The sequence below is a fragment of the Eublepharis macularius genome, chromosome 18, assembly GCF_028583425.1.
Source record: "Eublepharis macularius isolate TG4126 chromosome 18, MPM_Emac_v1.0, whole genome shotgun sequence".
NCBI lineage: Eukaryota > Metazoa > Chordata > Lepidosauria > Squamata > Eublepharidae > Eublepharis > Eublepharis macularius.
The window spans coordinates 36,947,626-36,973,891 of NC_072807.1; the positions used below are offsets into that span (position 1 = coordinate 36,947,626).

Consider the following 26,266-nt stretch of genomic DNA (forward strand, 5'->3'; position numbering starts at 1 on the left):
TGCTTCGTTTAAAGTATAAATGAGCACTCCCTTCCAATCAGATCCAATCAAGCCCAGGGGAGTAGTTGTGATTGTGAATTTCCTGCATTGTGCGGGGAGTTGGACTAAATGGCCTTGGAGGTCCCTTCCAACTCTATGATTCTAACAATTGCCTGGTTGGATCTGATTCGAAGAGAGAAAAGTCACTGCTGGGGAAATGTGCAGACTCCAAAAAAAAAAAAAAAAGATGCCCGCTGCAGGTAGTAAGGACCTAAACACAAAATACCACGTGGATTTTCAGGGGCGGGGGTGTCACCATAGGAAGGAGCAAGTTTCTTAGCCTCCATTCCTTTATAAATCCAGAATTTCACTCTGCCCTGAATTCTAATTCTCCTGCATCCCAGGGCCAAGCTACAAGTGACGAATGACACTTGAACGGCAAGTGGATTGAGTGGAGGGCAAGTGAACAGGGAGAAATACACTTGCCGTTCAAGTGTCATTCGTCACTTGTAGCTTGGCCCCCCGTTTAATGGGAAAAATTTCTACAACTTTCTAGAACTAATTTCTAAAACTAAATTTGGCCTCCACTTTCAACCCTCTTAGGGCCAAGCTACACATGACGAATGACACTTGAACGGCAAGTGGATTGATTGGAGGGCAAGTGAACAGGGAGAAATACACTTGCCATTCAAGTGTCATTCGTCATGTGTAGCTTGGCCCTTAGTTACTGAGCATAATGGTAGCCAACTCCAGGTTAGGAAATTCCTGGAGATTTGGAAGGGTGGAACCTGGGGACAATAGTGTTTGAGGAGGGGGGGGGACCTCAGCTGGGTATAATGCCATAAGTCCACCTTCCAAGGCAGCTGTTTTCTTCAGGGGAGCTGATATCTGTTGTAATTCTGGGAGATCTCCCTCTACCACTTGGAGACTGGCAACTCTATTTAGCATCCCTTTACATTCCTGCTGCGCCAGCACACCTTAATAGAACATTGAAACAAAAAAGTCGTTGATGGGATTCCATGTATACTTACACCGAGGCTGAAAACACACCGCCAAAATGAACAAATGTTCGCGCGCACAGGTGAAACACCACACTAAAGGAATCTGGATGTGATTATATGTATAAATACACAATTTTTTCTGCAATTTGATCAATGCCACATGTGTGTCAATATAGATGAGAAGGAAAGAGAAAGGAACGGCAAACCAAGCACCCGCCAGAGATCAGTAAAAAAATTTCAGAAATCCAAAATGAACCACGAAAAGGATCTCGGATGGCCGGTATTGCGACAGACCTTTCTTTGCCCAAGACCCTGGAGAAAGTAATGAACTAGATATATGTAATATGGAATTCAATTTACCCAAGTAGTTATTGCTCTTTGACATCTCCGTAATGTTGATTTTTGTGGCACCCTCTGGAATTTCAACTATTTTGTGGTAGCCAAGGCTGGTCAAGGTATGTTTGAAGACTCCAGACACAACTTTGCAGGCTGTGTTGTCTCCACCACAGATTCCACATTTATCCACAACCTTGTCTGAGCCCAAATAGTCATCACAGCCAATATTCTGTAAAACAAAAAAGAGAAAAAAACCACGGTAAAGCATTTTTAACAAAATCCCGTTATTAACATGTAATTTAACGCCTTCCAGCATTTCACAACCTCGAACTGTTCATAATTTGTCAAACACTCAAAAACGATCAATGAGTATTTCTGAGACTTTGCTGGGATCTTGCAAGTTGATCAAGATCAAGAATATGATTTTATTTAACAATGTTTTTAATTTGAAATAATCAGGAGCTGTGGCTCTATGGCCACAGATTTACTGATTTTAGTTGTGTCCATTTTTACATTGCTGGAGTTTTGATTTTCTGTTCTGTAAACTTCCTTGCATTTTGTTGGAGAGGACAGCATATAAATCATTACATAAATAAACCTTTCCAGCAAATTTTAAGAATATCTACATACAAATACCAATTGCTGCCCGATTTTTTATTTGTGGAGCTTCAGTCCCTGAGGACCGTCCACGTTATCTTTTGTTCAGCCCTTTGTACACTGAGCCTAGAAATAAATTTCTCGGGGAAATCTTAAAAGGCATTGACTCCTGTTCTGTGGTAGAAAAACTAATTCTCCTTCTTTCCGATGTGGATCCATACATCTCTTATGGAGTAGCACAGTTCGCCCCGGCAGCTAAGAAAATTCGGGCTTGATATGTGCTTAAGGGTTGAGACTCCTTCACTAGTGTACAACGAAGGCGCTAACGTGTTTTAATGTACCTTTGTATTTTTATTATTATCATTATTATCATTATCATTATCATTATTATTATTAACATCATTATTATCATTGTTATTGTTGTTGTTTGATGTCTAGCCCGCCTTCCCTACAAGCGGGTTCAGAGTGGCTTACAAGAAGATATAAAATACATTTAAATCCAGAATAAAATATCATCATCATCTAATCATATATTACAATAAAACACATTATAGTTTTATCGTTAATCATTCATGTTTTATTTCTGTGTTTTATTTGCTCGATTGTGATGGCCTTTGGCCACACACAATAAGGATATCACGGAGTTATGCTCTAAATATATTTTTGTATTTGTAATACAGCATTCTTTTAACTTTGTTCTTTCTTTTTTGTAAGTGGATAACTTGAATTGCTGCTATATGCCAATAAAGGCTAACTTGACTTGACTTGAATATTATTCCGAGTCCATGCATCTCCAGACTGCAGAGGTTAGTTCCCCTGCAGAAAATGGCTGCTTTGGAGGGTGGGCTGTATGGCATTATACCTCTCTGAGGCCCCTCCCCAAACCCCTCCCTCTCCAGGCTCCACCTCCAAAATCTCAAGGAACTTCCCAACCCACATTTGGCAACTCTATCTAGCTGCTGACAAGACACTCGAAATACTGTTCATATTTAATTGCAAGAAAATCGTCAATGCAAGCATACAAGGGTACTCAACCCAAATATAACAAACATGCAATTTTTAATATATCATTTGTGAAAATAAAACATGACTCGGTGTGTTTGAGAATGCAAACGCTCACATTGTTACAGCTACAGAATTAACAAGAGTGGCCGTTATTTTCCGCCGACATTTCTGGAGCCTATTGAAAAAATCGCTACCCAGCGCAGGCATACAGTATACCTCTGTATTCTGCTGGATCACTGAAACTCCCCCCCCCTCTCCAACATCATGAAGTACATATTTATAACACTGATGAGTTATGACATATTGGACCAGACACCTGCAATTGGTCCAAAACTGAATATTACTGGTCTTGGGCCAAAATAATTTCAGGGGTGAAGAAGAAAGCATTTTTTCTGGCAGGTTGATTTCTCTGTGTGTGTTTGTTTTAAAGGCAGCTGTTTAAAGCTGCTCAGCGCTTTGGAATGTTCAGCACCGAGGAAGGAAAGTGTTGGTCGACAGCTCAACAGGGAAGGGGAACTATTAACGGAGGGGGACAGAGGTGGTTGCACGGGACCTACACGCGCTCCATCACCAAGGAAGGATATATCGTGACCAGATGATTAAGACAATCAGAAACGAGCAAGAGCAAGTGTCGTGTAGTGGTTAGAGTGTCAAACTAGGATTGGGTGGCCCCGGCTTCGAATCCCTTCTCTGCCAGTTCGTTGGGGGACCTTGGGCTAGCCGCATACTCTCAGCTTAACCAACCTCACAGGGCCATTGTGAAGATAAAATGGAAGAGAGGAGAACTATGGAAGAGGCTTTGGGTTCCTACTGGTGAGAAAGGTGGGGTATGAATGATGTGAGTGAGTGAGCAAGCGAGCAAGAAAGCAAGCGAGCGAGTAAGTAAAAAGGAAAGAAAATTATCCAGCCCAAGAAAAGTGTGTGTAAGCATTGCTACCTCCGTTTTCTCACTGGGGACTCAATGCAGCTTGCCAAAAAACCACAAGAAATATAACTTAAACCAAAAATATATGTCCTGGGCTAATCCCAGATCTTTTAGCTCACTCTCATTCGGGGTTCAGTTTGCTTGCCGTGGCCTATGAAACAAAGAGCCAAAAGGCGGTGCCTCCGGCCATGCTCAGGCTTAAATATCTTTAACAAAGGAGGGAATAGATGCTTAGGATAGATTTCAATCAGCTGGTAGGGAAATGCTCGAGGCTCTCCTTCCCTCACCCAATAGCAAAGTCAATGGTGGCCAAGATGCAGCTAGGCAATTTTAGACTTAATTGTCTTCTGGGATCCAATCATTAAAGGATAATGTATACTTCAAATGAAATCTACAGCTTGCCTCTGGGGTCCATTTCCCGAGCCTGTGAGCCCTTGACTTCTGCCACAAGGTCCACCCCGACAGCATCACTGGATGGTTGAATGCCTACTGGCGGTGAAGAAAAATGGGCGGAAGGCTGCAACAGACATAGTAAGGGTATTTGCATACAATACTACTCTGTTGATTAAAAACACGTACAAAAGAACGTGCTATACTACTGAGCCCAGGAGAAAATGCACGTGAAGGTACGATCCCCCATTTCAGTCCCTCCTCTTCTGATAACAGGTGTTGAGGTGTTTTGTAGCTCAACGTATTTTCATTTCTCAGATTCTCACGGAAGAAAGCTAATTAATATTCAATGGTTGATGTTATGGATCAGCCACACCAGAGACAAGAAATATTTACACAGCAACATTTTTTTAGCATTTGCATGAAAAGAAGACGCTCATCCTCTTCAACTAAAGGAAGCTTTCCGTTGTTGAAGATATCTAGTTAGAGGATGGCTCTTTTTTCAAAGGATAGGAACTTAAAAATTATACCAAGACTGTTGGAATCTACTTTTCTCAAACCTGTGTTTCAGAATAATGATTTCATCATCATTATCATCATAACCTTTTATTGGCATATAAGAGAAGAAAAAACGAGACAAGATAAGTACAAGATTAATACCCAAGGGTAATTTAAAAAAACCCGAAACCGGCCAAGAACTACAGTAATATAGACAATACAATACGAAAAAGATATACAGTAAAATCTAAATTTTAAAAGCTACTGCCCTAGCCTTGCATACATATGAAAGAAATTCAGCAACAGAGGCGGTAATTTCAGGGGGCTTATCAGATGGCAAAAGAAACATTTCATTATCAATCGTGGATTTTGAAGCAATCAGGAAAGAACTGATCAAGTGATGGCACATAGAAGAATAATGAGGACAACGAAGAAGGATATGCTGGACCAAATCAGGTTCATTATAAGAACAAGAGCAAACTCTTTCGTTATGAGAGATACCTTTATATCTATCAATTAGGACAGCTGAGGGAAAGATGCATCTGGCAAGGAGAACTGTGGTTATCGAAGGACCAGTCTCTGTATCATGCATCTGACGAAGAGAACTTGATTCTCGAAAGCTTATGCTACAATAAAATTGGTTAGTCTTAAAGGTGCTACTGGACTCTTTTTGATTTTGCTACCACAGACTAACACGGCTAACTCCTCTGCATCTGTGAGGGAAAGAGATTGAGCCTGGCTAACATAAAAGGTCTGTGTTGAGAAACAAGTACCAGATTAGAGAAATACTGGCCCATAGAGTCATATTTAAAGGTCCAGCCGAAATAACGTGGAGAATAATGACTTAAAGCAGATTATAATTGTCCTGATGAAGTTGTAAAGTTCACAGTCCCTTGAAAAAGTGTTATCTTGAAAACATGTGAGAAATAAAAGATACAGTCCCCCACCCCGCGCAGCTGTTTTTCTTGGATTTTTGTAACAAGATCTTGCATGCAACCATATCTGAGATATTTAGCTCTCATGTTTTTAATCATGAATATCAGAAAACAAATGCCGCTGCTGGCAAATATTGATGCAGGACCATTGACGAGTCAGATGATATGAAGCCCTGTGTGCAATCAGGAAACAAGGTCTGACCTCTCTATTTACCCAGGGAGCCCACCCACCCCTTTCGTGGCACTAGGTGTCCAAGTGGTGTCATAAAATTTAAACTGGGCCAAATTCAGCTGATGTAAGATTTGGATCCCGTGGCCGATTCCCCAGTTTGGTTTTTGGAAATCAACCATATGAGATTGTTCCCCACCGCAATAGCAGCCCAATGAGTACGGCACATTTTAGAACTACATAAGCAAAAAGAGAATCCCCCACTCAGGGATTTAATAATCCAAATTGAGGAAGACAGCACAGGAAAGGAGCCAATGGGACAGATATGAGCAAACACCTCAGCATACACTCATGTTTCTCCTCAGACATGGTTGAGGAACAAAGGGGTAAGTCATGGTTTGAAGTAGGAAGAGGAACTTGGGAGACCAGAACAGGACTATTTAGGATTCACCAAAAACTCTATGGTTTTACCATAGAGTTTGTGGCAAAGCCTAGAGTGTCATGTCAGCATGGTGAAGTCACACATACACACACACACACTGGTTGCCAGCTAATGGAAGAGAGAGAAGTAAGTACAGCATAGTAGGGCACCACAAACTGAAGAGCACACCCAGAGTGGGAGGAAGAACAGCCTCGGCTGGTGCCACTTGCAATCAAACTGCTGCCACCAATGCCCAGGTTTAGGGAGAACTTCAGAGGCAGTGGTTGCAATGCTGGGGCTCAAGTCAAGCTGAGCTCTGGGGGCCGGTAGCACACCCGGGACCAGCCTTGTTACCTGACACCAGTAATGTAGTGTCAGGAGCACAGCTAGGGGTCAATAAGCAAAGCTAGGGGGCAGATCTGAGACAAGACCCTGCAATGTGTCTTAGGTTCAACTTTATTGATTCATTTATTTATTAGTTAACTGCCGTCAAGTCGCAACCAACTCATGGCAACTGCTTATGTGGTTTTCAAGTCGAGAGACGAGCAGAGCTGGCCTTCCTCTGCACAGCAACCCCTGTCTTCCTTGGTGGTCTCTCATCCAAGAACTATCCATGGTGAATGCTGCTTAGCTTCCAAACTCTAATGAACTTGGGCTAGTCAGGTTGTTATTTAATTGTTAGCAGGGCTTTCTTTCTGGGAAAAGAGGTGGTGGAACTCAGTGGGTTGCTCTCGGAGAAAATGGTCACATGGCTGGTGGCCCCGCCCCCTGATCTCCAGACAGAGGGGAGTTTAGACTGCCCTCCGTGCCAAGCGACGCGGAGGGCAATCTAAACTCCCCTCTGGAGATCAGGGAGCGGGGCCACCGGCCATGTGACCATTTTCAAGCAGTTCCGGAACTCCGTTCCACTGCATTCCAACAGGAAAAAAGCCCTAATGACGATGATTATTCTTATCAGGGTGATAGGGAATGATTCCTATCTCTTCTACTAAGTAGTGAGACTTCCACTGGAGGAAGTTTCCTTCCACCGGAGCACTTCACCCCATGGAGGACTCTTCCTCCAACAGAAGAATCTTCACTTAGCAGAAAGGAACTCTTGGATCCAACCCACTATAATTAGATTTTAATTCATCTTTCTTATGTACACAGCTGTTTCAGAATTCTAAATTGGAGGGCCACGAACATCTGTCCTTCTAAAACAGACTTTACTGTAAAACCTAAAATTACAAAGAATTATCTTTCTTTCGGGGGGGGGGGTGATTTGCACAACATTTTGCTACACGCCAAACATCTTTAGCATTCTCAAACCTACCTCGCAACTTGTTTCCAAAAAGTTTATAAGTTACAGGTTGCCGCTGCAGCCGCAACCCAAGACTTACACCCGACAGCGTGCCAAATTTAATTTCGGCGAAACCTCTCGAGAAAAACAAGGGGCAATCTGGATGAAACATTCGGTGGTGGACTTCACAGGGATTTAAGGCAATGTACACAACAGGATGGGGCCAGAGCCAGGCATGCAAAAAGACAAAGTGCTGATTCCCCAAATGGAAAGCAGATGTTTGGCATTTCACTGCAACGCCGATACATTCAACAAGCGCAGCCTACGGCAGCGTATGGCAGTAATACGGAGTGACAACTATTTGCTTTCACCGACTGAGCGGCCTAGGATCACGAACGATGACAGCAGCAATGATAGGTTGGTAAAGCCCAGCAGCTGGTGACAAGCAGCAAGAAGCATGTGCTTGCCCAAGGATGTATCTGCCAAGGTCTGGAAGCAGAAATCAGGATTCTAAAGAGCCAGGGGCTAAACTTGGGGCCAGTCAACCAGAAGTCTGCTGCCACATCTGGGAGATAATGGCAGCCCAATCCAGATGCTGGATCACTGCTACAATAGGTTCTCAGCTGAAGCAATGGGCACGCAAAGACTACTGGCTCTTCAGTCTCTGCTAGGTTTCCAACTCCAGCTTGGGAAATTCCTGGAGATTTGGGGGTGGACTCTGGGGATGGCAGAGTTGGGGAAGGGAGGGAGGGACGTGATGTCACACTGTCCCCTCTCTGAAGTTGCTGTGTCCTCCAGGAAAACTGATCTCTGTAGTCTGGGAATCAGTTATAATTCCAGCACCACTCCAGACCCTACCTGGAGGTTGGCAACCCTAGGCTAAACATTGTCTGTTCTGACATGTGGAGCCTCTCTGGTGCTCCAGGTGTCATATATGCCTGTCTGCACATCTGCCATGAATGTATTCTGTGTTCTGTAATGGTCCTCTGAGGGCATGAGAAGTTTCTTATTGATGTTAAGGCAGTAGGTTATCTCACACGTATTTACTTTCTCTTTCCCCGCTGCCTCCAGAAGTGTCCTTGAAGGCTGGCTGCAGCCAGCTCGAAATGCATCTTTCTTGGGAACAGAGATGATTTCATTCTTTGTTCTGTCTAGTCTAAACCTAGCTCTTCCTTGGCAACCCCCTTGGCTCTTTCGCGCCCTAAAACTTGAACGGCCCTTATCCTGATGGCGGGAACGTTCCCTATAACTAACACCACCAGCCCCTGTTACGTCACTTCTGCCAATGCACTTGTCTGAGCACCTTGAACTTGCTGGATCTCTAATAAAGTGACTTCAACCAATACACCTGCGTGGTTGCTGTGGAGAACTGGGGGGTTCCACCTGCTGAGGACAGGCACCAGGGCAGTCACTTTCCCCTGGCCCTGTTACCAGAGATCCTATCAGGCTAGGAACTGAACCAGGAACTTTCTGCACACGACGCCTGGACTTTACCACTGAGCTACGGCCCCTCCCTGATTTGTGACCTAGTTAGCATGTTGAACAGTCTACCGTCCTTTTTGGACTGTACTTCAGGCTACTACACAATTCTTCCGCTCAAAGGAAAAAGGGGGAGGGGAGAAGATCACATCTCGGAGGGTTTATATGTATGCCTGTGCTCCCACATTAAATGATGTCTGTATCTCTGGTGGAGTGGAGCGATGACACTTCCTCACCATGAACATGCAACAAGGATAGCTGGCTCAGTTGGGTATAACTACTTTCCCACACTGCCCTTCCCTTTGCTACTACAAGCATTATCAAAAAGGAGGAGGAGGAGGAGGAGAAGCCATCATGCCTTTTCTTCGTGTCTATATAAATTATGTCTTGTATCCCACCCACTCCAGCCATCCAAGTATGAAGCCTTCCTCTGATGGAAGTGGTTCTACTGCTGAAGACAATCTGCCTCTTTTTCAAAGGTACAGCCTGATATAGGCTTACCAGGTGACCTCCCTCTGTCCACCTGCTGTCCCTGCTACTGCTCAGCAGGACAGCAGGGGGGAAATGGCAGAGGAAAGAGGTGTCATCATGCCAACAGTGCAATATAACTTCTGGCAAAAAACCAGAAGTGGTCTCACCGTGTCAACGTGACACTCTAGGATCCCCTCAAAACTCTATGGTATTTGGGGGATCCTAGAGTGTCATGCCAAAGTGGTGATGTCACTTCTGGGTTTTCACTGGAAGCAATGTTGTGCCACCAGCATGACTTTATTCCCCCCAGCCCCACCCCTCCTTCTGCCAGTTGCCAGCCAATGGTGGGCAACCCTAGCCTGGTATCAGTTCCACTCAGCATAATTTTTGGAATTCAAACCTGTCTGGGCACTCAGGATGCAGACAAGGGGAGCCTTAAGATCAGAGCTTCAAATCTCTCCCCCTTCCCCACATTAATTCATAGTCTGACGAAAATGTCTGGAGTTCTAGAAAGCCTGCATATTGCTGTCTCTTCTTTTGGTTAGTCCTGATAAAAGGATCACATTTCAACAGTCATGTTTGGAAGATAAATAAACAGCAAGGTAGACATGCAAGCTCAAATCCTGATCCCACACAATTTCCCTATCGAACATTAACGCTGCTGCAGGGAAGACAGGGAGGACAACTCACTTGCATTTTCTGTACGGCTTCAACGAGAGCTCGATCGATAGCAATTAATGTGGGTGAAATGTTGAAGTCGAACTTTGTGAGAAATGCTGGAGTGCCGCAGAATTTCCCCAAGCAGGGCGATCATTCAACGTTAACATATGACTGGAAAACAGTGTACTTGGGGGATGCCTCCCAGGCATGATGGGATGGCGCATGTTCATGGAGAACATCTTAAGAAAATTCAGAGGCTGAATGAGTCCTGGAAGCGTCGTTTATCTTCCCTCTGACATGGAACAGGGGAGGGAGGGGGAATTCCAGACCTTCTGACTTAAACGAGCACCATACACACATATACCCATTCAGCAAGATGATATTCCTCATGTGGAACACCCAAATATCATCAAAGCTACCCATACGCTGAAACGAGTAGCTCTGTGCAGAAAGAAAGGAAGAGAGGACCAGGCTGCAGAGCTCTGAAGAAATCTTTGTGGACGGTCTCGGACAACAGCGACATGACACTAAATCAGCATGCAGAGAACCACAGTGGTTAGCATGCCAGATTAGGATCTGGGAGTCCCAGGTTTAAATCCCCATTCTGCCATAGGAGCTTCTGGGTGAGTTTGGGCTAGGCATGCTTTCTTGGCCTGACCCCCTTCCCAAGGTTGTTGTTGGGGATAAAAGGAAGAAGAGCAAATGTCATCCTGAGCTCCTTGAATATAGACAGAGTAGGTAGGTATCTCTCACAAAGGATAGAGGCAAGTACATACTTAACGGAAAAGGAATGCTCCACAATTCTTCCAGCATCTTCTCCATGATAAGAAGCTCCACAGTTCTTCTTCCAGCTTTTCCTCCATGATAAGAAGCTCCACTTCTTCTTCCAGCATCTCCATAATAAGAAGCTCCACAATTCTTCTTCCAGCATCTCCTCCATGATATGAAGCTCCACAATTCTTCTTCTAGTGTCTCCTCGATGATAAGAAGCTCCACAATTCTTCTTCCAACATCTCCTCCATGATATGAAGCTCCACAATTCTTCTTCCAGTATCTCTTCCATGATAAGAAGCTCCACAATTCTTTTTCCAGGATCTCCTCCATGATAAGAAGCTCCACAATTCTTCTTCCAGCATCTCCTCCATGATAAGAAGCTCCACAATTCTTCTTCCAGCATCTCCTCCATGATAAGAAGCTCCACTTCTTCTTCCAGCATCTCCATAATAAGAAGCTCCACAATTCTTCTTCCAGCATCTCCTCCATGATATGAAGCTCCACAATTCTTCTTCTAGTGTCTCCTCGATGATAAGAAGCTCCACAATTCTTCTTCCAACATCTCCTCCATGATATGAAGCTCCACAATTCTTCTTCCAGTATCTCTTCCATGTTAAGAAGCTCCGCAATTCTTCTTCCAGGATCTCCTCCATAATAAGAAGCTCCACAATTCTTCTTCCAGCATCTCCTCCATGATAAGAAGCTCCACAATTCTTCTTCCAGCATCTCCTCCATGATATGAAGCTCCACATTCCAGTATCTCCTCCATGATAAGAAGCTCCACAATTCTTCTTCCAGCATCTCCTCCATAATAAGAAGCTCCTCAATTCTTCTTCCAGCATCTCCTCCATGATATGAAGCTGCCTTATATGCAGTGGGAAGCAGCAAGGGTACAAAATTCTGGGAGCCCAGATTGCCTTGGGCAAGATGCCAGGACAGGAGCAGCACCCCTGGTCTAATCAAGTATGTTGTTTATGTTCTTCAGGCCCAGAAGTACTTGTTGTCTGGAGGCCTGTGTCGGCTATCAGAAGCTCTGCTCATAGAAGTCAGAATTATTCTTTCATCTAGCTCCTCAATGTTTACTCAGACTGGCACTGGCTCTCCAGGGTCTCGGGCAGAGGAAGATATTTCTCAAGACCTACTACCTGAAATCCTTAAACTGAAGATGCCGGGGATTGAACCTGAGACCTTCAGCATGCAAAGCAACTGAGCTACAGCCTCTCCCAACAACTGCGAGGTTGCTCAGGGTATGACAGAGTGATTCCCCTAAGGCCACCAAGAGCGTGTCATAGCAGGTAATTACAAAGTTGGGTTTCTCGTGTCCTCGCCAACAATACTCCGCATCCCGTAGCTTCCCCTTTTTGTCTGCATCTGTGTTATTTCAGAACAAATAAACAAATAAAAGTATTTTTTTGTTGTTTGTAATAACACCAGGCTGGTTATCAAGTGTTTCCAATCAGACAACTTGGAAATGGAATCCATGTTCTAAACATTATGTGCCAACAATAGATCATCTCATACTTTCCATCTGATCCCCTCGGTGTCAGCTTTACGAGGTGAAAGCACTGTAGAGCAGATACTGCACTTGATGAAGCCTGGCCCAAGCTCTTTGGGTAGCTTTAGCATCTCCACAACTGCAGAAAGATTTGGGCAGACTTGGTTGCTTCTTTGGTTCTAGAGGGGGTAACCAACTGAAACCAAACTTAAAATGCACAGGATGGAAAAGAACACATGGAGTTTATCCTCAAGGGGACCAGGCAAAGCAAACACACACACAAACACACACAGGCGCACTCGCAATACCTACATCTGGGGGGTTTCCGCAAGAGTTTTTCCCATTGGTTCTGGCCCCGTACTGTTTCAATTTATCCCCTGATTTCCGGACACAGTTTTTCGTTTTCGCTTCGGGTTTTTTTGGTTTCTCCTCATTTTTTTTCCGGTTCTTTTGAGACTACTTTTACCATGATCTTTTTCTGGAAGATGTCACCCTTTCAACAATGTAAGGCAGTTCACTTTGATTGAACTGGAACATGCTTATTGGTACACAAGGACCCCCTTTAAGGGACAAGGGAACATGGTCTGGGCAGCTCATGACTGACTGTGGAGGGAGGGAGGTGCGAGGAGGTGTGGTTTGATGATGATGAATGAGCTCCGTCTTCCTTGGTGGTCTCCCATCCAAGTACTGACTATAGCCAACCCTGCTTAGCTCCCAAGCTCAGACGAGCCAGGGCTAAGCTGGGCTGTTCAGGACACTAACAAGGCTGGGAGATAGAGTTATATTGGAGAATTTAGGGGCAGCCTGAAACCAGGAAAGAGGGAAATATCCTCCCAGAGGGGCAGAATAGTTTCAAGATTTGGTTTTAATATATTGTATGTCCATTTTAATGTTTACTTTTATCCAGTTGTTTTTATTGTATTTATGTTTCCAGCCTTGAGACCTGAGGTGCTCAGGAGGTAGGCGAAAATATGCATATTTTAAATGTAAATAAAAAAATAAAATAGCTGAAAAATAGCTCCAGGGTTGCTGGCAGACCAGTTTCCCACTAGCATGAGCCATTTTTCTCCTGTTTGCCAGACGAGGAAGTTTCTTTATAAGGGAAGAAATAGGAAAGAGTTGAGGGTTTTTTAAAAAAAATTCTCTGTTTATTGCCTTTTTTGTTTGCAGTGACTCTGATCTCTTCGTGGGAGATCACGGAGCCCTGTCCAATCTCGCCCAAAGTCATCAGATCATGAGAGAAATGAGCAGGGTCAGTAGGAGGGCTTAGGAAGCCTTCATCTCTTCTGACTTCTCTTACATGTATCAGATGAAGACAACAGAGATCGGGGCATAGTTAACCAGATCAGGGGTTACGTTTTCTCCGGCTCCTGTCTGTCTCCTGAGACGGAACTGAAATTAACAGACAATTGCATCCTGGTGAAAAGATAGTGGAGCTCTGTAGAATCCATCCAGACCCATCTGATATTCATACTAGCATAACAGATGGCCTCTGCTTAGTCAAGAGTCTTCTTTGGACAGTTCTGAAGTCCTAAAAATTCCATCTGTCACCTGTCTGACAGGAAGAGGGAATATGAGTGGTGTGTGTAGCTGGAAAGCATTATTTAAAATCCTCCATATAACAAGTCCTCCGGGGCAGGGAGAATTTATGCTCTACTGAACTTTGGGGGGGGGCTGATTTTTGAAAGGAAGTGGCAGATCAAAGTCCTGTCCTAGTAAAATGGGATTTAACTGCAATTTAAAATCTGTCCACCTGAATCTTTGGCCCCGTTACAGGAATCTGAACCAAAATAAGAGTCAACCCACGTAAATGAGGGGTGCAATTGATTTAGACAACTTCTTTCTTAGGACAGCAATCTGCATTATGGGTACTTCTATCTCTCTTTTTTTTCCTGGACATTATTTTTTAACAGAACACAGCCATTGGGTGTGATTTAAAGGGGAAAGAGAGCGGTGATTAAATGCTTTATCCTATTTTCTGACTGAAAATCATCGGCTTCGCTTTTATCACTGAGGAAAAGCTCTCAAGTGCCCACAAGTATACCCCAGCAAGAATAAAAGGAGAGGTGTATGCCCTTTCTCGTTACTTTGTTTGGTTTTTCATAAGCCAATAACATCTTGAAGACAGGCTAGGAAGCAGATAATTAGGTGGGGAGATCTACCATAAGAAGCAGAGATCAGATTCATTCATAATCTGGGTCAGGTGACAGAACACACTGAATAGAGCTGGCAAACTCTAGTTATGGAAATGCAATGCTAATTAATTGTAGAAGATAAAGTGCCTGGTTTCCATTGAGCATATGGCATACAAATGGCGCAGACAAGATCCTTGAACTCTCAAATGAACTCTGGACTTTTCTGCATGTCTAATTAAGAATTGTTTTAACTTTTTTTCTACATAGCAAGAATTGTGTCATGTTTACTTAATATCATGAAAGAATGGCTTTGACAGGTCGTAGGGAAAGGGAAGCGAGTGGTTTGATGTCAAAGCTTTCACTACATACAGCAAACCTGAACAAACATTTCAATGTGATTTCCGTCCATTTAGGGAGGAAGGAGAGAAGGAGTATTTTATATTCCTCTTTCTGTAGAACACAGGTTTTCCCACAAATTCTGGGGAACTTACTTTCACATTTCTTGGACGCTCAGGAGGGCCTCGTCAATGAGAAAGATCATTGGTTTCAGACCTCATCTGGAGAATCATGTCCATCGCTGGACACCATACTTTCAGAAGGAGGTAAATGAATTGCAGCAGGTTCAGAGGAGGGCAATAAAGATAGTTGGGATGGTGGAAAACCAATTCTACAAAGGAAGGTTTTAGGAATGAGGTATGCTTGGTCTAGAAAAGAAGGTAGACATGCACACGGTCTCCAAAGACCTGATGGGCTCTCCTGGAAAAAAGCAAAGACTTGTTATCTGCCGTTTCAGAGGGCAGAGCTAGATCTCATGGGCTTAACTAACAGGATGGTAGATTTCAGTTGGACGTAAGAAGTTTCCTAATGGATGTCATCCATTGGGGATGCTTAGCTTTGAGAGGCCACATTTCATATCCAAAGAGCACGCTAGTTACATCTCAGTCTTCCCAAATTAATCCTAAAAATTGATCCCTACGCATTCATGACATGGGTGGAACTAGGGCTGCCAGTCTCCAGGTGGTGGCTGGAGATCTCCCGGAATGACATCTGGTCTCCAGGTGACAAAAATCAGTTCCCCTGGAGAAAATGGTTGACTTGGAAGGTGGATTATATGGTATTATACCCAGCTGAGGTCCCTCCCCTCCCCAAACCCCACCCTCCCCAGGCTCCACCCCCCAAATCTCCAGGAAGTCCCCAACATGGACCTGGCAACCCTAAGTGGAACTTTTGCGGAGATTACCATTCTAGCATGGAACCTCAACTATGCGCAGTTGGTTTTTGCTTCCCATCTTGGGAAGGGATCATGGGAGATCGTAGAGAGCCATTGCCATGGAGAAGTCACCATTACTGGCTATGTGGACCAGTGGTCAAGTAAAAATCTTATGAATGAACATGAAGCTGAACGTACATGAAACTGAATTTCCCTTGGGATGCCTGTTGATTGGACCGTCTTAGCCCTTCGGGAGAAGAGGTGGACGAATACAAGCTTCATGTTAAGAAAGTCCCAAGTTCAGTCCGGCATGAAATCCCCACATTTGCATCGTCTTTGTCTGGGGACAGCTGGCATGGGGTGCTCAATGAAGTGACAGACAAGAAGTCCAGGACAGACAAAAGGAAAGACTTCTTTACTCAATGAGTAATTAAATTGTGGAGTTCTCTGTGGAGTAGTGATGGCCACGGACGTAGATGGCTTTAAAAGGTGGTTAAAACAAGTTCATGGAGAAGAGATCCATCAGCAACCACTGGCCACGGTGAGTAAAGGAGCCTCCATATTAAGAGGCAATACACCCAGTGCTAGGAGGCGGGTCACAGCATGACCATGGCCTCTGTGCCAGTTTTTGGCCCTCCAGGATGACTGGCTGTTTGCTCTCTGAAACAGGAGGCAAGATCAGATGGCGGAACGACGTGCTCCAGCAGGGCTCTCCATATGTTCTTCTGCTGTCAACGCACCCCGGAATCCACTGCTAAAATACAACCCTATTCACCAGCAAGGGGTACTTCTCTAACAGGCACAGGCAGCTGCGCTGCCAGCAATCTCCTGCCCATTCCTTTCCTCTTTTCCTTTTCTACCAGCTGCAGAAAAAGCAGCCCTGAAGCATTTTTGTGAGCTGTCAAATGACCCTGAACCGTTAGAAAAAACATGGTTATGTAATACACATTGATTTATTTGTTTCCTTCCTTTCTCCGTAGTGGTTCCTCTTTCTGCAAAGGGCTGGCGTTAGACATAGATCTCTCAAACGATAACACATATTGTGTTTGTGCTTCAACCAATTAGCACACTTTCCAAAACTCAGATGAGAACCAGAGAATTCTGGATTCTGGCACAGCTGCAAGTAGCACATGGCTCACACTCCGGTATGCTCTGTCAACAAGCGGTGTCTTAAAGCAACAACAGATCCTATGATCTGCTTCCATAGCACTGCAGCAGCGAAACCAAGAGGATCCCTTACCCATACCGCCTAATCTCCTTGCTCATTAAGACAGTCAGTTGGGAGGGAATCACAGTTTATAAAAACAACTCTAGGGTAGCTGCCCCCTTGCAAACCACTTGCAATAAACTAATGTCACTTCCTACCTTGCCACTTGGTTCTCCCTGAGCGTGGAGATAAGCAAACCTGGGCTTGTTTCTATGATGCTAATTTGTAATAATGATAATGATAATGACAACAACAATAACAATAACAGCAGCAGCAACAACAACAACAAACAACAGCAGCAGCAGTAACAACATTCGATTTATGTACTGCCCTTCAGGACAACTTAACACCCACTCAGAGTGGTTTAAAAAGTATGTTATTATTATCCTCACAACAACAATCATCCTGTGAGGTGGGTGGGGCTGAGAGAGCTCTGAGAGAGCTGTGGCTGACCCGAGGTCACCCAGCTGGCTTCAAGGGGAGGAGCAGGGAATCAAATCCAGTTCTCCAGATTAGAGTCTTGCCGCTCTTAACCACTACACCAAACTGTTTGTTCGTCATGGTTAAATGTATATATTTTAGGAATTGACCAGCCGTCCATTGCGCTGGAGGGCTACTGACAGCTAGGTCCAAACAGAACTCAGTAGCTCAGTTTAGCACTGCTTGGACCACATGGTATGGCTTATTCCAGAGCCATTTTGAATTCCTGGCCCATGCCTGACATATTGTAGCAAGTGCCTGTTATTGGCTGTCTAACGCAAGGCTCCTAATAGATATTGTGGTTCTGGTGGGTGGGTGGAGAACAAATCGTATGTTTCTCATTGCCTTTTAGATGCTCTATATTCAGTGGATCCTAGAAATAGGACATCTTTGCCAATGAGTCACAGTGGTAGTGTGGAACCAGCAGGGAGTTTAGGGGACGGACACACAAAGAGCCACCATTCCAACACTGCAGCATCACTCCTAGCACGACCCTGGAAGTGATGTCATTGTGTCAGTGCAATGCTATGGACTCTCCCGGAAGTGACATCACAATGTCAGAACAATGCTACCCTCCCATTCCCACTACTACCACTCTATTGTGTGGTGGTGGGCAACCAGGGCTGCCATCAGGAGGTCTGCCACCAAAGCAGGAGACCGGGCAGCTTTATTTGGCGTAAAGAATCGGTGTTGACCGTTTCTGAGAATCCACACTGGCTTGTAAACCTAAGTCAATGTCCGCTTGGCTCATTCTTTGCAAAATTCCCAGCAGCCACTAGAAGGTTCTCCAAAAGCTGGCCATAGTTACCTTCTGCGCACCCCCATTTTAGACCACAGAGACATGCTTCTTCCCCAGGCACACCTATATATCCGGTTATTAAATAACAACGCAATGTTATCCTACAAGTTCCCCAAGTAGAGCAGAGCTTGTGAAGTCGGACTTTCTCACCTCCCACTGCAGAGTATTGGGCCCCCTGGAATTTTATTCCTGGGGGGGGTCATAGCATGGGGGCTACTCAGGGGTGTGCACAGCAAGAGGGATTGCCTACGATGACAACAACGATGACAATAACAACAACAGAAAGATAGCCACCGGCAACAGACAGTGGGATACAAGCCACGGCATTCTGGCAACGGAATCGTGACTAATCCCAACAGCCTTGATGCAAACCTTGTCCCCATCCCCTCTAACATCTCTTCCCCGTCCCACAAAGCCCGAAATGACTCCCATGCCCACCTCAGTAGAGGCATTGATAGTGCTGGGCAATAGATCAGTTCGAACTCGAGCGTTTTGGCTTGGCGGGGCTGCCAGTTGGGCACGCAGCCCACGTTAACACAAAGGACGAAGCCTTCAGAAAGCAACTGCCCCCCAGGCTCCTGCTGACTTACTTCCTGCACAGAATTGCCCCTTCGCATCTTGCGTCATTCGCTGCCCAGGAAAAGTCCAACATCTCTTTGAATATAAACAAACCAACAGACACAGGCGTCGTGCTGTGCACCAGAGAAGTTTGCCAAAGCACCATTGCAAAGCTTCCCCGCGATTCCCAATATGGTACATTTCAACTATAAAAACTTAAAAGTTCCTGCAACGAGGGCAAGCAACAGCTCTTAGTCTGCTCCGCTCCCACACTGTAATACAACCAAACAACTTTAACAAACGATAAGATTTCACTCCCAACTCACAGCCGGGGCGAAACTCACACCAGCCGCGTGCAAATGTTGATCCTCTGAACATATATATGTAGACACATTTTGAAAAGCAAAACAAAATGTTGGGTTTTTTTCCTCCCTCGAGTTAACATGTGGTATAAACCAGGGAAACTCTCCCCCGCCACCCAGCTCTCTTGTATCTAAGGGATAGTTTGCCCTCGAGGATGATTAGCTGAATTTGGTACTCCTTTAGCCTTTGAAAATCTACCACAACCAAAGTACATCCCTTGCTTTTCGCTATTCAAAAGGTCTTGATCCCCTTTCAGCATTCACCACAATGGTGGTACAAAAGGGATTTCTCATTAGCGACCCCCTTTCCCAAAGATGAACCAACATTACCGGCCATTAAGAACACAACGCCATTCTTTCCCAGCGTTTCAAGGCCAGTCCTCTTCTCTCCTGGCTTCACCCTGAAAGCAGGAGGCCTCGAACCAGCTTCAAAATGAGCTCACGCGCCTCACGGCCACACAATGGCAGCTAAATCTTCCTTGGCTTAAAATTCTTTGCTCCCCAGGAACGTACAATAGTTCCGCAGAGGGACCTTTCAGAGTCACTGATGCAAGCGGAGATCTGGTTGCATTTCGAGTGTGTCTAAGAACACAGGCAGGGCTTTTTTTTCTGGGAAAAGAGGTGGTGGAACTCAGTGGGTTGCCAGCATGGTGGGGACAACTCTTGGCGGGAGGTGGTGCCCCTGGTACCACATGTGCGCGCGCAAAGTGCGCGCATGCTCCCAGGACCAATGATGTCACTTGGGGTCAGCTGGAACAAGGGGGGAGTTTTTAAAAGTTTAAATCACCCTAGGCGAAAATAGTCACATGGCTGGTGGCCCCGCCCCCTGATCTCCAGGCAGAGGGGAGTTGAAATTGCAATCTAAACTCCCCTCTGTCTGGAGATCAGGGGGCAGGGCCACCAGCCACGTGTCCATTTTCAAGGGGTTCCGGAACTCCATTCCACTGCGTTCCAGCTGAAAAAAAGCCCTGAACACAGGACAAGAGGTTACACCGCCAGGAATTCTGATAGGTCCGATGGAAACTCTACAGAGATCAACAGTTCCCGCTTTTTAAATATAAGTCCCTATAGCTTGAACACGAGCCACCTTTAGGTTCATTATGCCTGTGCCAAAAAACCCTGAGAAACTTACTTTCTCTGATGATTTCCCAGGAAGGAATTGCTGTGGCAAGCAAGTATCTGGACAGAAATATTCTAAACGAATAAAATTTCTCTAAAACTGTCTCATAAAGGGAAATTAGTAAGAGCGTGCCAGCCTGCCTTCTTCTGCCAGGCAGAAGGATATACAAACACCCTCTATGTGCACATTTTTTTCTCTAAAACTTGCTTCATTGAATTGTGGAACTTCCACAGCCACTAGTTTAATTGGCTTTTCAAAGGGATTAGATGGATTCCTTCTGGAGATGTCTGTCAATAGTTATTAAAGGTAAAGGTAGTCCCCTGTGCAAGCACCGAGTCATTACTGACCCACGGGGGGACGTCGCATCACGACGTTTTCTTGGCAGGCTTTTTGTTACGGGGTGGTTTGCCATTGCCTTCCCCAGTCATCTACCCTTTACCCCCAGGAAACTGGGTACTCATTTTACTGACCTCGGAAGGACGGAAGGCTGAGTCAACCTTGAGCCGGCTACCTGAACCTGGCTTCCGCTAGGATTGAACTCAGGTCGTGAGCAGAGCTTGGGCTGCAGTACTGCCGCTTACCACTCTGCGCCACGGGGCTCTGTCAACAGGTATCAGCCATTAGCTAAGAGGTAACATCAGGAGAAGCCCTTGGTTTCTGTGCCCTGTCCCTTCGTCTTTCGGGGCAACTGGTTGACTGCTGCTTGAAATGGGATGCGGGATTAGATGGACAACTGGTTTGACCCCACAGGGCATCTCTAATGTGCTCGTAAAAACCATCCTCTTGCCTGAAGAGAAGACCCTGTGGTACTGATACTGGAATGGGGAAAACCAGGTTCTTTTTCCATTCTCCTTTCCCGTCATCTAGAAGGCCCCTTTGCTCCTACTGGCTTCCAAAGTGCTAAAACCAGAGGTTAGAAAAACCTAGTCAACCTTTACTGCTGGCTTTGACATTTTTGTGAGCAGGTTAATAGGTGTCATTAAGCCAAGAAATGCCGATGGGGCAGCAAATCAAAATGTGACTCAACCGCCCGTCAATCCAGATGGAAACCAATGATAAATTTGCCAGGGATCTAGATTTGTTCCATAACTTGCCTGTGTACAGGTATGTGTGAAATAAGATTAAAACACAGTGTGCCTGTATGCACAGGCAGTTCACCCACACTTGTCTCACAAGGGTAAAGCAGTTTCCCTCACTCCCATGGAGTATTTTAGAGTTGCCAAATCTGGCTTAGGAAACTCCTGAAAATTTGGGGGCAGTGCCTGGGCAGAACAGAGATTTTGGTGGAAGGGGGGGACTCAGCAGGCATGATGTGATACCATAGAGTCTGCCCTCTGAAACTGCTATTTCCTCCAGGGGAACTGATCCCTGTGGCCTGGGGATCACTTGTAATTCCAGGAGAACTCCAGGCCCTACCTGGAAGCTGGCAACAGTGATTTGACATATGAAACTTCTTAGGACTTTAAGATGGCGAGAACAAGCCATAAAGAAAGATGGCTGCTTTTGCCACCTGCAGGAAACACCATGCTGGGTTTGATGCATCTTTGCAATGGCACGCCAATACTAGCATGCTCCCTCCCATGTGCCTGTTCTACAGATAATCATCAGAGGTCCTTCAGAATTTAGGTGCGTAAACCTTAGAGGTGACTGTGGAACTCCCTCCAAGTTTTAAAAACAATTAGTATTCCCATATTGCCAAAGACTTTGGAAAGTAAGTGCGTTTGCACTTGGCACCTTAACCTCAAAAGTGTTGGGCAAATGGGTAAACGCTGGGAGTTCTGGAGCTGAGATTTCCCCCAAAGGAAAACCAGTCTCCAGTTAAGTGACAGCTATTTCGACAAGAATTTATGTTATGGTTGCCAGATCCAAGTTGGGGAATTCCTGGAGGTTTTTGGGGGGGGGGGGTGAAGCCTGGAGAACGCAGGGTTTGGAAAGAGAAAGGACCTCAGCAGAGTACAATGCCACAGAGTCCCCCCAAAGCAGCCATTTTCTCCAGGGGAACTGATCTCTGTGGCCTGGAGATCAGTTGTAATTCCAGGAGCTCTCCAGTCACCACCTGGAGATTGGCAACCCTGCTTTCTGTCATTGTACCTTTAGGCAGTTATTCAAGAGGACCTCTGAGAAGAACTGAGATCCAAGAAGACTTCTTCAGAAAACACTTTCGTTAATGAATGAAAATCTTACTTAGCTTGCCTTATGGAACTCAAGGTGGCCTGCGCAAGCGCTGATGGAGGTCACCCCCACAGACAACAACCTGACCAAAATCTTCTTAGCTTTGATCAGGACACTGGACCATGCAAGCTCCAACTCAGCACTGGGGCCAGCTGTGCCCTGGGATTTTATTGCTAAATCATGCTCACAAAAATGTCCGGAGTATTTTCAGAAACATTTTTTTTTAGCCACCGACTGGCTTTGGGTTAGATTTCTTATTCTTGAGGATGAAGAAGCATTGGAGAAGAACGACTCTGAGGTGTTGAGGACTAGCCTTTCCCCCCACTCCCCCACCCCCCGCCCGTGGTTGGTTGCTCTTTCTAAGCCATGGCAGGAAAGAAAATTCAGCAAGAAAAATGGCTACATTTGGATAGCAGATGTCAGGCCCCAATAAAAATTGAAAAGGCTTAAGACTGAAGAAATCCCTTGTGTTCACTCCGCTACGATCTCACATGTTTCAAGCGTTAGGATTCTACTCATTTTCTGGCTGCAAATATTTAGATTAACATCATGTAAAATCAGAAAGTGAACTTCAAAGTCGTATACTTTCCGGTTCCAGAAACCTCCATTTCCCATTCTAACCCAAAGCCTGATGGATTTTAACTTGGCCTTATACATTAAAAACACTGTGTGTGCCTGCGAATGTATGTAAAAGCTTCTTTTTTTTCTTCTTGGCATGGGCTAATTTACATCTTTATTATTGCTGCAAAAGAATCTGTCACAAGCCACATGACTTTAAGACTCTAAAGTAGGGTTCGGGAAGTGATGTCATCACGCAGCCCACTGGGAGCACACCCACAGGGAGCACACTCCGCAGGGGCTCGGATTGGAGCTGCTATGGAGCGCGGGAGCACGCCTGTGCTCCTCAGTGGCCCAAAATGGGCCTGATCCACACCAAAAAGGGCTCGTTTGGTGCCCGTTTTGGCCCGGATCGGGCCCGTTTTGGCCCGGATTGGGGCCGCTGCGGAGTACAGGAGTGCTCCTGCGCTTCGCAGCAGCCCTGATCCGGGCCAAAACGGGCCCAATCTAGGTGGCTGCTGTGCATGGGAGCGCGCAGCCCCACAGGGGAGCACGCACGGAAGGTGCATGCCCCCTTGCTGGCCAGGTAAGTGGGGGCGGGGTGGGGAAACGGGGGATCCCCCGCCCTTGCCGGAGATCTGGCATCCCTACTCTAAAGACTCCCTCAGAATCCAATTCTTGTAAGCCAGGCCTTAATTAAGAATCGGTGGCCTGGTCAGGGTATTAAACCGAGGTGTGTTTCTAATCTTTTTAGCACATTTATAACTCACCTCTTCAGAAATTTCTCTCCAGTCATTTCAGGTGGTTTATAAAAATAAACATACGCACAAGCCAAAATTCTGGGATAGAGTTGCCTTTCCTCACTTCTCCCAGAATTTCTGAGGATAGGGGCTGCCACAGAGAAGACCCTGTTCTTTACCCATCAGAAAGAGAAGTATCCCCGGTAGGGCTGTCGGACTCCAAATGACAGAGATCAGTTCCCCTGGAGCAAATGGTTGCTTTGGAGGGTGGACTGTATAGCATTATACCCTGCTGAGGTCCCTCCCCACTTAAACTCTGGCTTCCCCAGGCTTCACCATCAAAATCTCTAGGTTTTAAGAACTGGTGCTGGCAACACTACGTCTACCACTTAGATCTTAAGGGTGTTGGGAGTCCTTTTAGAGTTCCCAGGGGCCCACCGGTGATGGACCAAACTTCCAGCGACTAGCCCCTCTGCCCGCCAACAGAAGGAGATGGCAAACCACCCAGCAATCACCAGCCACCAGCAGGTATCCTGGGTAAATGTGCAGTGTGTGCACTTCTGGCCGGGTGTGACGATGTCACTTCCTGATTTCAGTCCCAAACAGGCCAGTTCTTAAAGGATCAGCCCTGCACAAAGCGTCAGAACGCTCCCACATTCAGCACAATGATGTCACTTCCTGAAGTGAAGCCATCACGTGCAGGATGGGAACAACGAGTACACGGACAAAGGAGAGGGACCTCAGTAAGTACCAGGGCCTCCTCTCCCACTGGATCCCAGGGAGGCACGGCAACTCTAGCTCCTATAGAGGCAGCCCTTCAGTTCAAACTGAAGTAAGTGTAGGGTTGACAGCTCCAAGTTGGGAAATTCCTGGAGATTTGGGGGGGTGAAACCTGGAGAAACCTGGAGAAAGTGGGGTTTGGGGAGGGAAATGACCTTGGCATGGCATAATTCCATAGAGCCCACCCCCAAAAGTAGCCAGGTGAACTGATCTCTGTGGCCTGGAGACTAGCTGTAATTCTGGGAGATCTCCAGCCACTAGCTGGAGGATGGCAACCATAAGTAGGTGTGTAATATCAGAGAGCTTCCAAAAGAAGACAAAAGAGTTTGAATCAATCTAACAGAAATTCTCAGGGAGGAGGGCTTTGCACTCACTTCTCATTGTACGAGCAGCTGAATTTGCCTTTAGTTCAACTTAAGGTGAACATCTAAGGCCACTTTAGCAAGGGGGGGGGGGCGTGTTCCAGAGCTTTGAGTGGGAGAGAGCACCCATCAATCTGACACAGCTTATCCATGTGTGAGTCTTTCCCCCTTTCGGTCACACTCCATTGAGTCATTTTTCAGTTGACACCTGTGTTTGCCCCTGCCTCCAGCTATACAAACAGTTGCCCCCACGTTTTTCAAAAACCAGGCATAATAAAAAGCTTGTTTTAACGTTGCAAACTTGACATCTGGTTCCCTTTGCCAGTGATGGCAAGGAACAAATATGTTAGTTAATTAATTCTGCTTTTTCCTGGCACGAGCTCACCAAGAACGTAAGACGCTCAGCCAGCTTATAACGCCGGGCGAGGCAACTTCCAAGTGGGATCGTTTCCACACACACACGCCACCTATTCACCCTCGTCTGTCGAGGCAACAAAAGGGACGATGTACTCCACAGCCCCTAACACGGATTAAGAAAGGCTCCATAACTTGCGTGAGCTTGCCGGGCAAGCCTTTTTTTCAAAGGACAAGGGGAAACATGGAATTCAAACAAATCCCACCCACGACGTAATACATTTCCAGCATCTTAATGGATTATTTCATGAGAAATAGCTGCCGGGCATTGCAGAGACACGCTTGTCAAAATCAAGTGGAGCTAAAGGGCTCCATGCTGAACTCCAGTTTACAGACTCCCTCCTTCTATGAGCTGTGCGTAGCCTCCGGGGTGTACAGTCACGTTCATGTGAACAAGTCACTTTTCTGCCCTTCCACACACTGACAGTACTATCCTAAGAAGAGTTACTCCATTGATTTCAATGGGCTTAGACTGGTGCAACTCTTCTTAGAATTGCACCGTTAATCTTGAACAGAAAAGGGGAAAAATCCCCCTGAGTCTCTCCCCCTGCCCCAATGTGTGAAATATGAGGATATACATGAGCCTCGCAGCTCACAGCTGTAACTTCTAGGAGTTCATGGAAAAAATCACACACGCGCACTCACTCTACAAGTGGGTAGTCAACTTTCAAATCTGCATGTGTAATTTTACAGCACCAGTAAGTAATGGATATATTTTAGCTTGAAGAATGTGTGCTGTTGGGGGGTGGGGGGAAATCTTTCGAAACCAGATATGCTCCTACTGGGAGTTCCCTGGCTGTTTAATACATTTGTGCCAAATTACTTACGTTTTTGTTTCTGCAGATCTATGTTCGTTTCCAAATTTATGCAATCCCTGTTTTCTTGTTTGTTGGATGTCCCAGCCATTGATTGTATTGACTTGAACTGTGTAATCTGCTTTTAGTCTCAGTGCAAA

At 45.6% G+C, this 26,266-nt stretch overlaps 1 protein-coding gene across 1 annotated transcript in view; it reads right to left on the reverse strand.

The window, feature by feature from the left end:
- THSD4 (thrombospondin type 1 domain containing 4) overlaps positions 1 to 26,266 on the reverse strand; it is a 330,707-nt gene that overhangs the window by 62,603 nt on the left and 241,838 nt on the right. Inside the window, exon 7 of the mRNA XM_055002122.1 lies at positions 1,341 to 1,545. Coding sequence (XP_054858097.1) covers positions 1,341 to 1,545 — 205 coding nt within the window. The remainder of the gene's footprint in view (positions 1 to 1,340; positions 1,546 to 26,266) is intronic.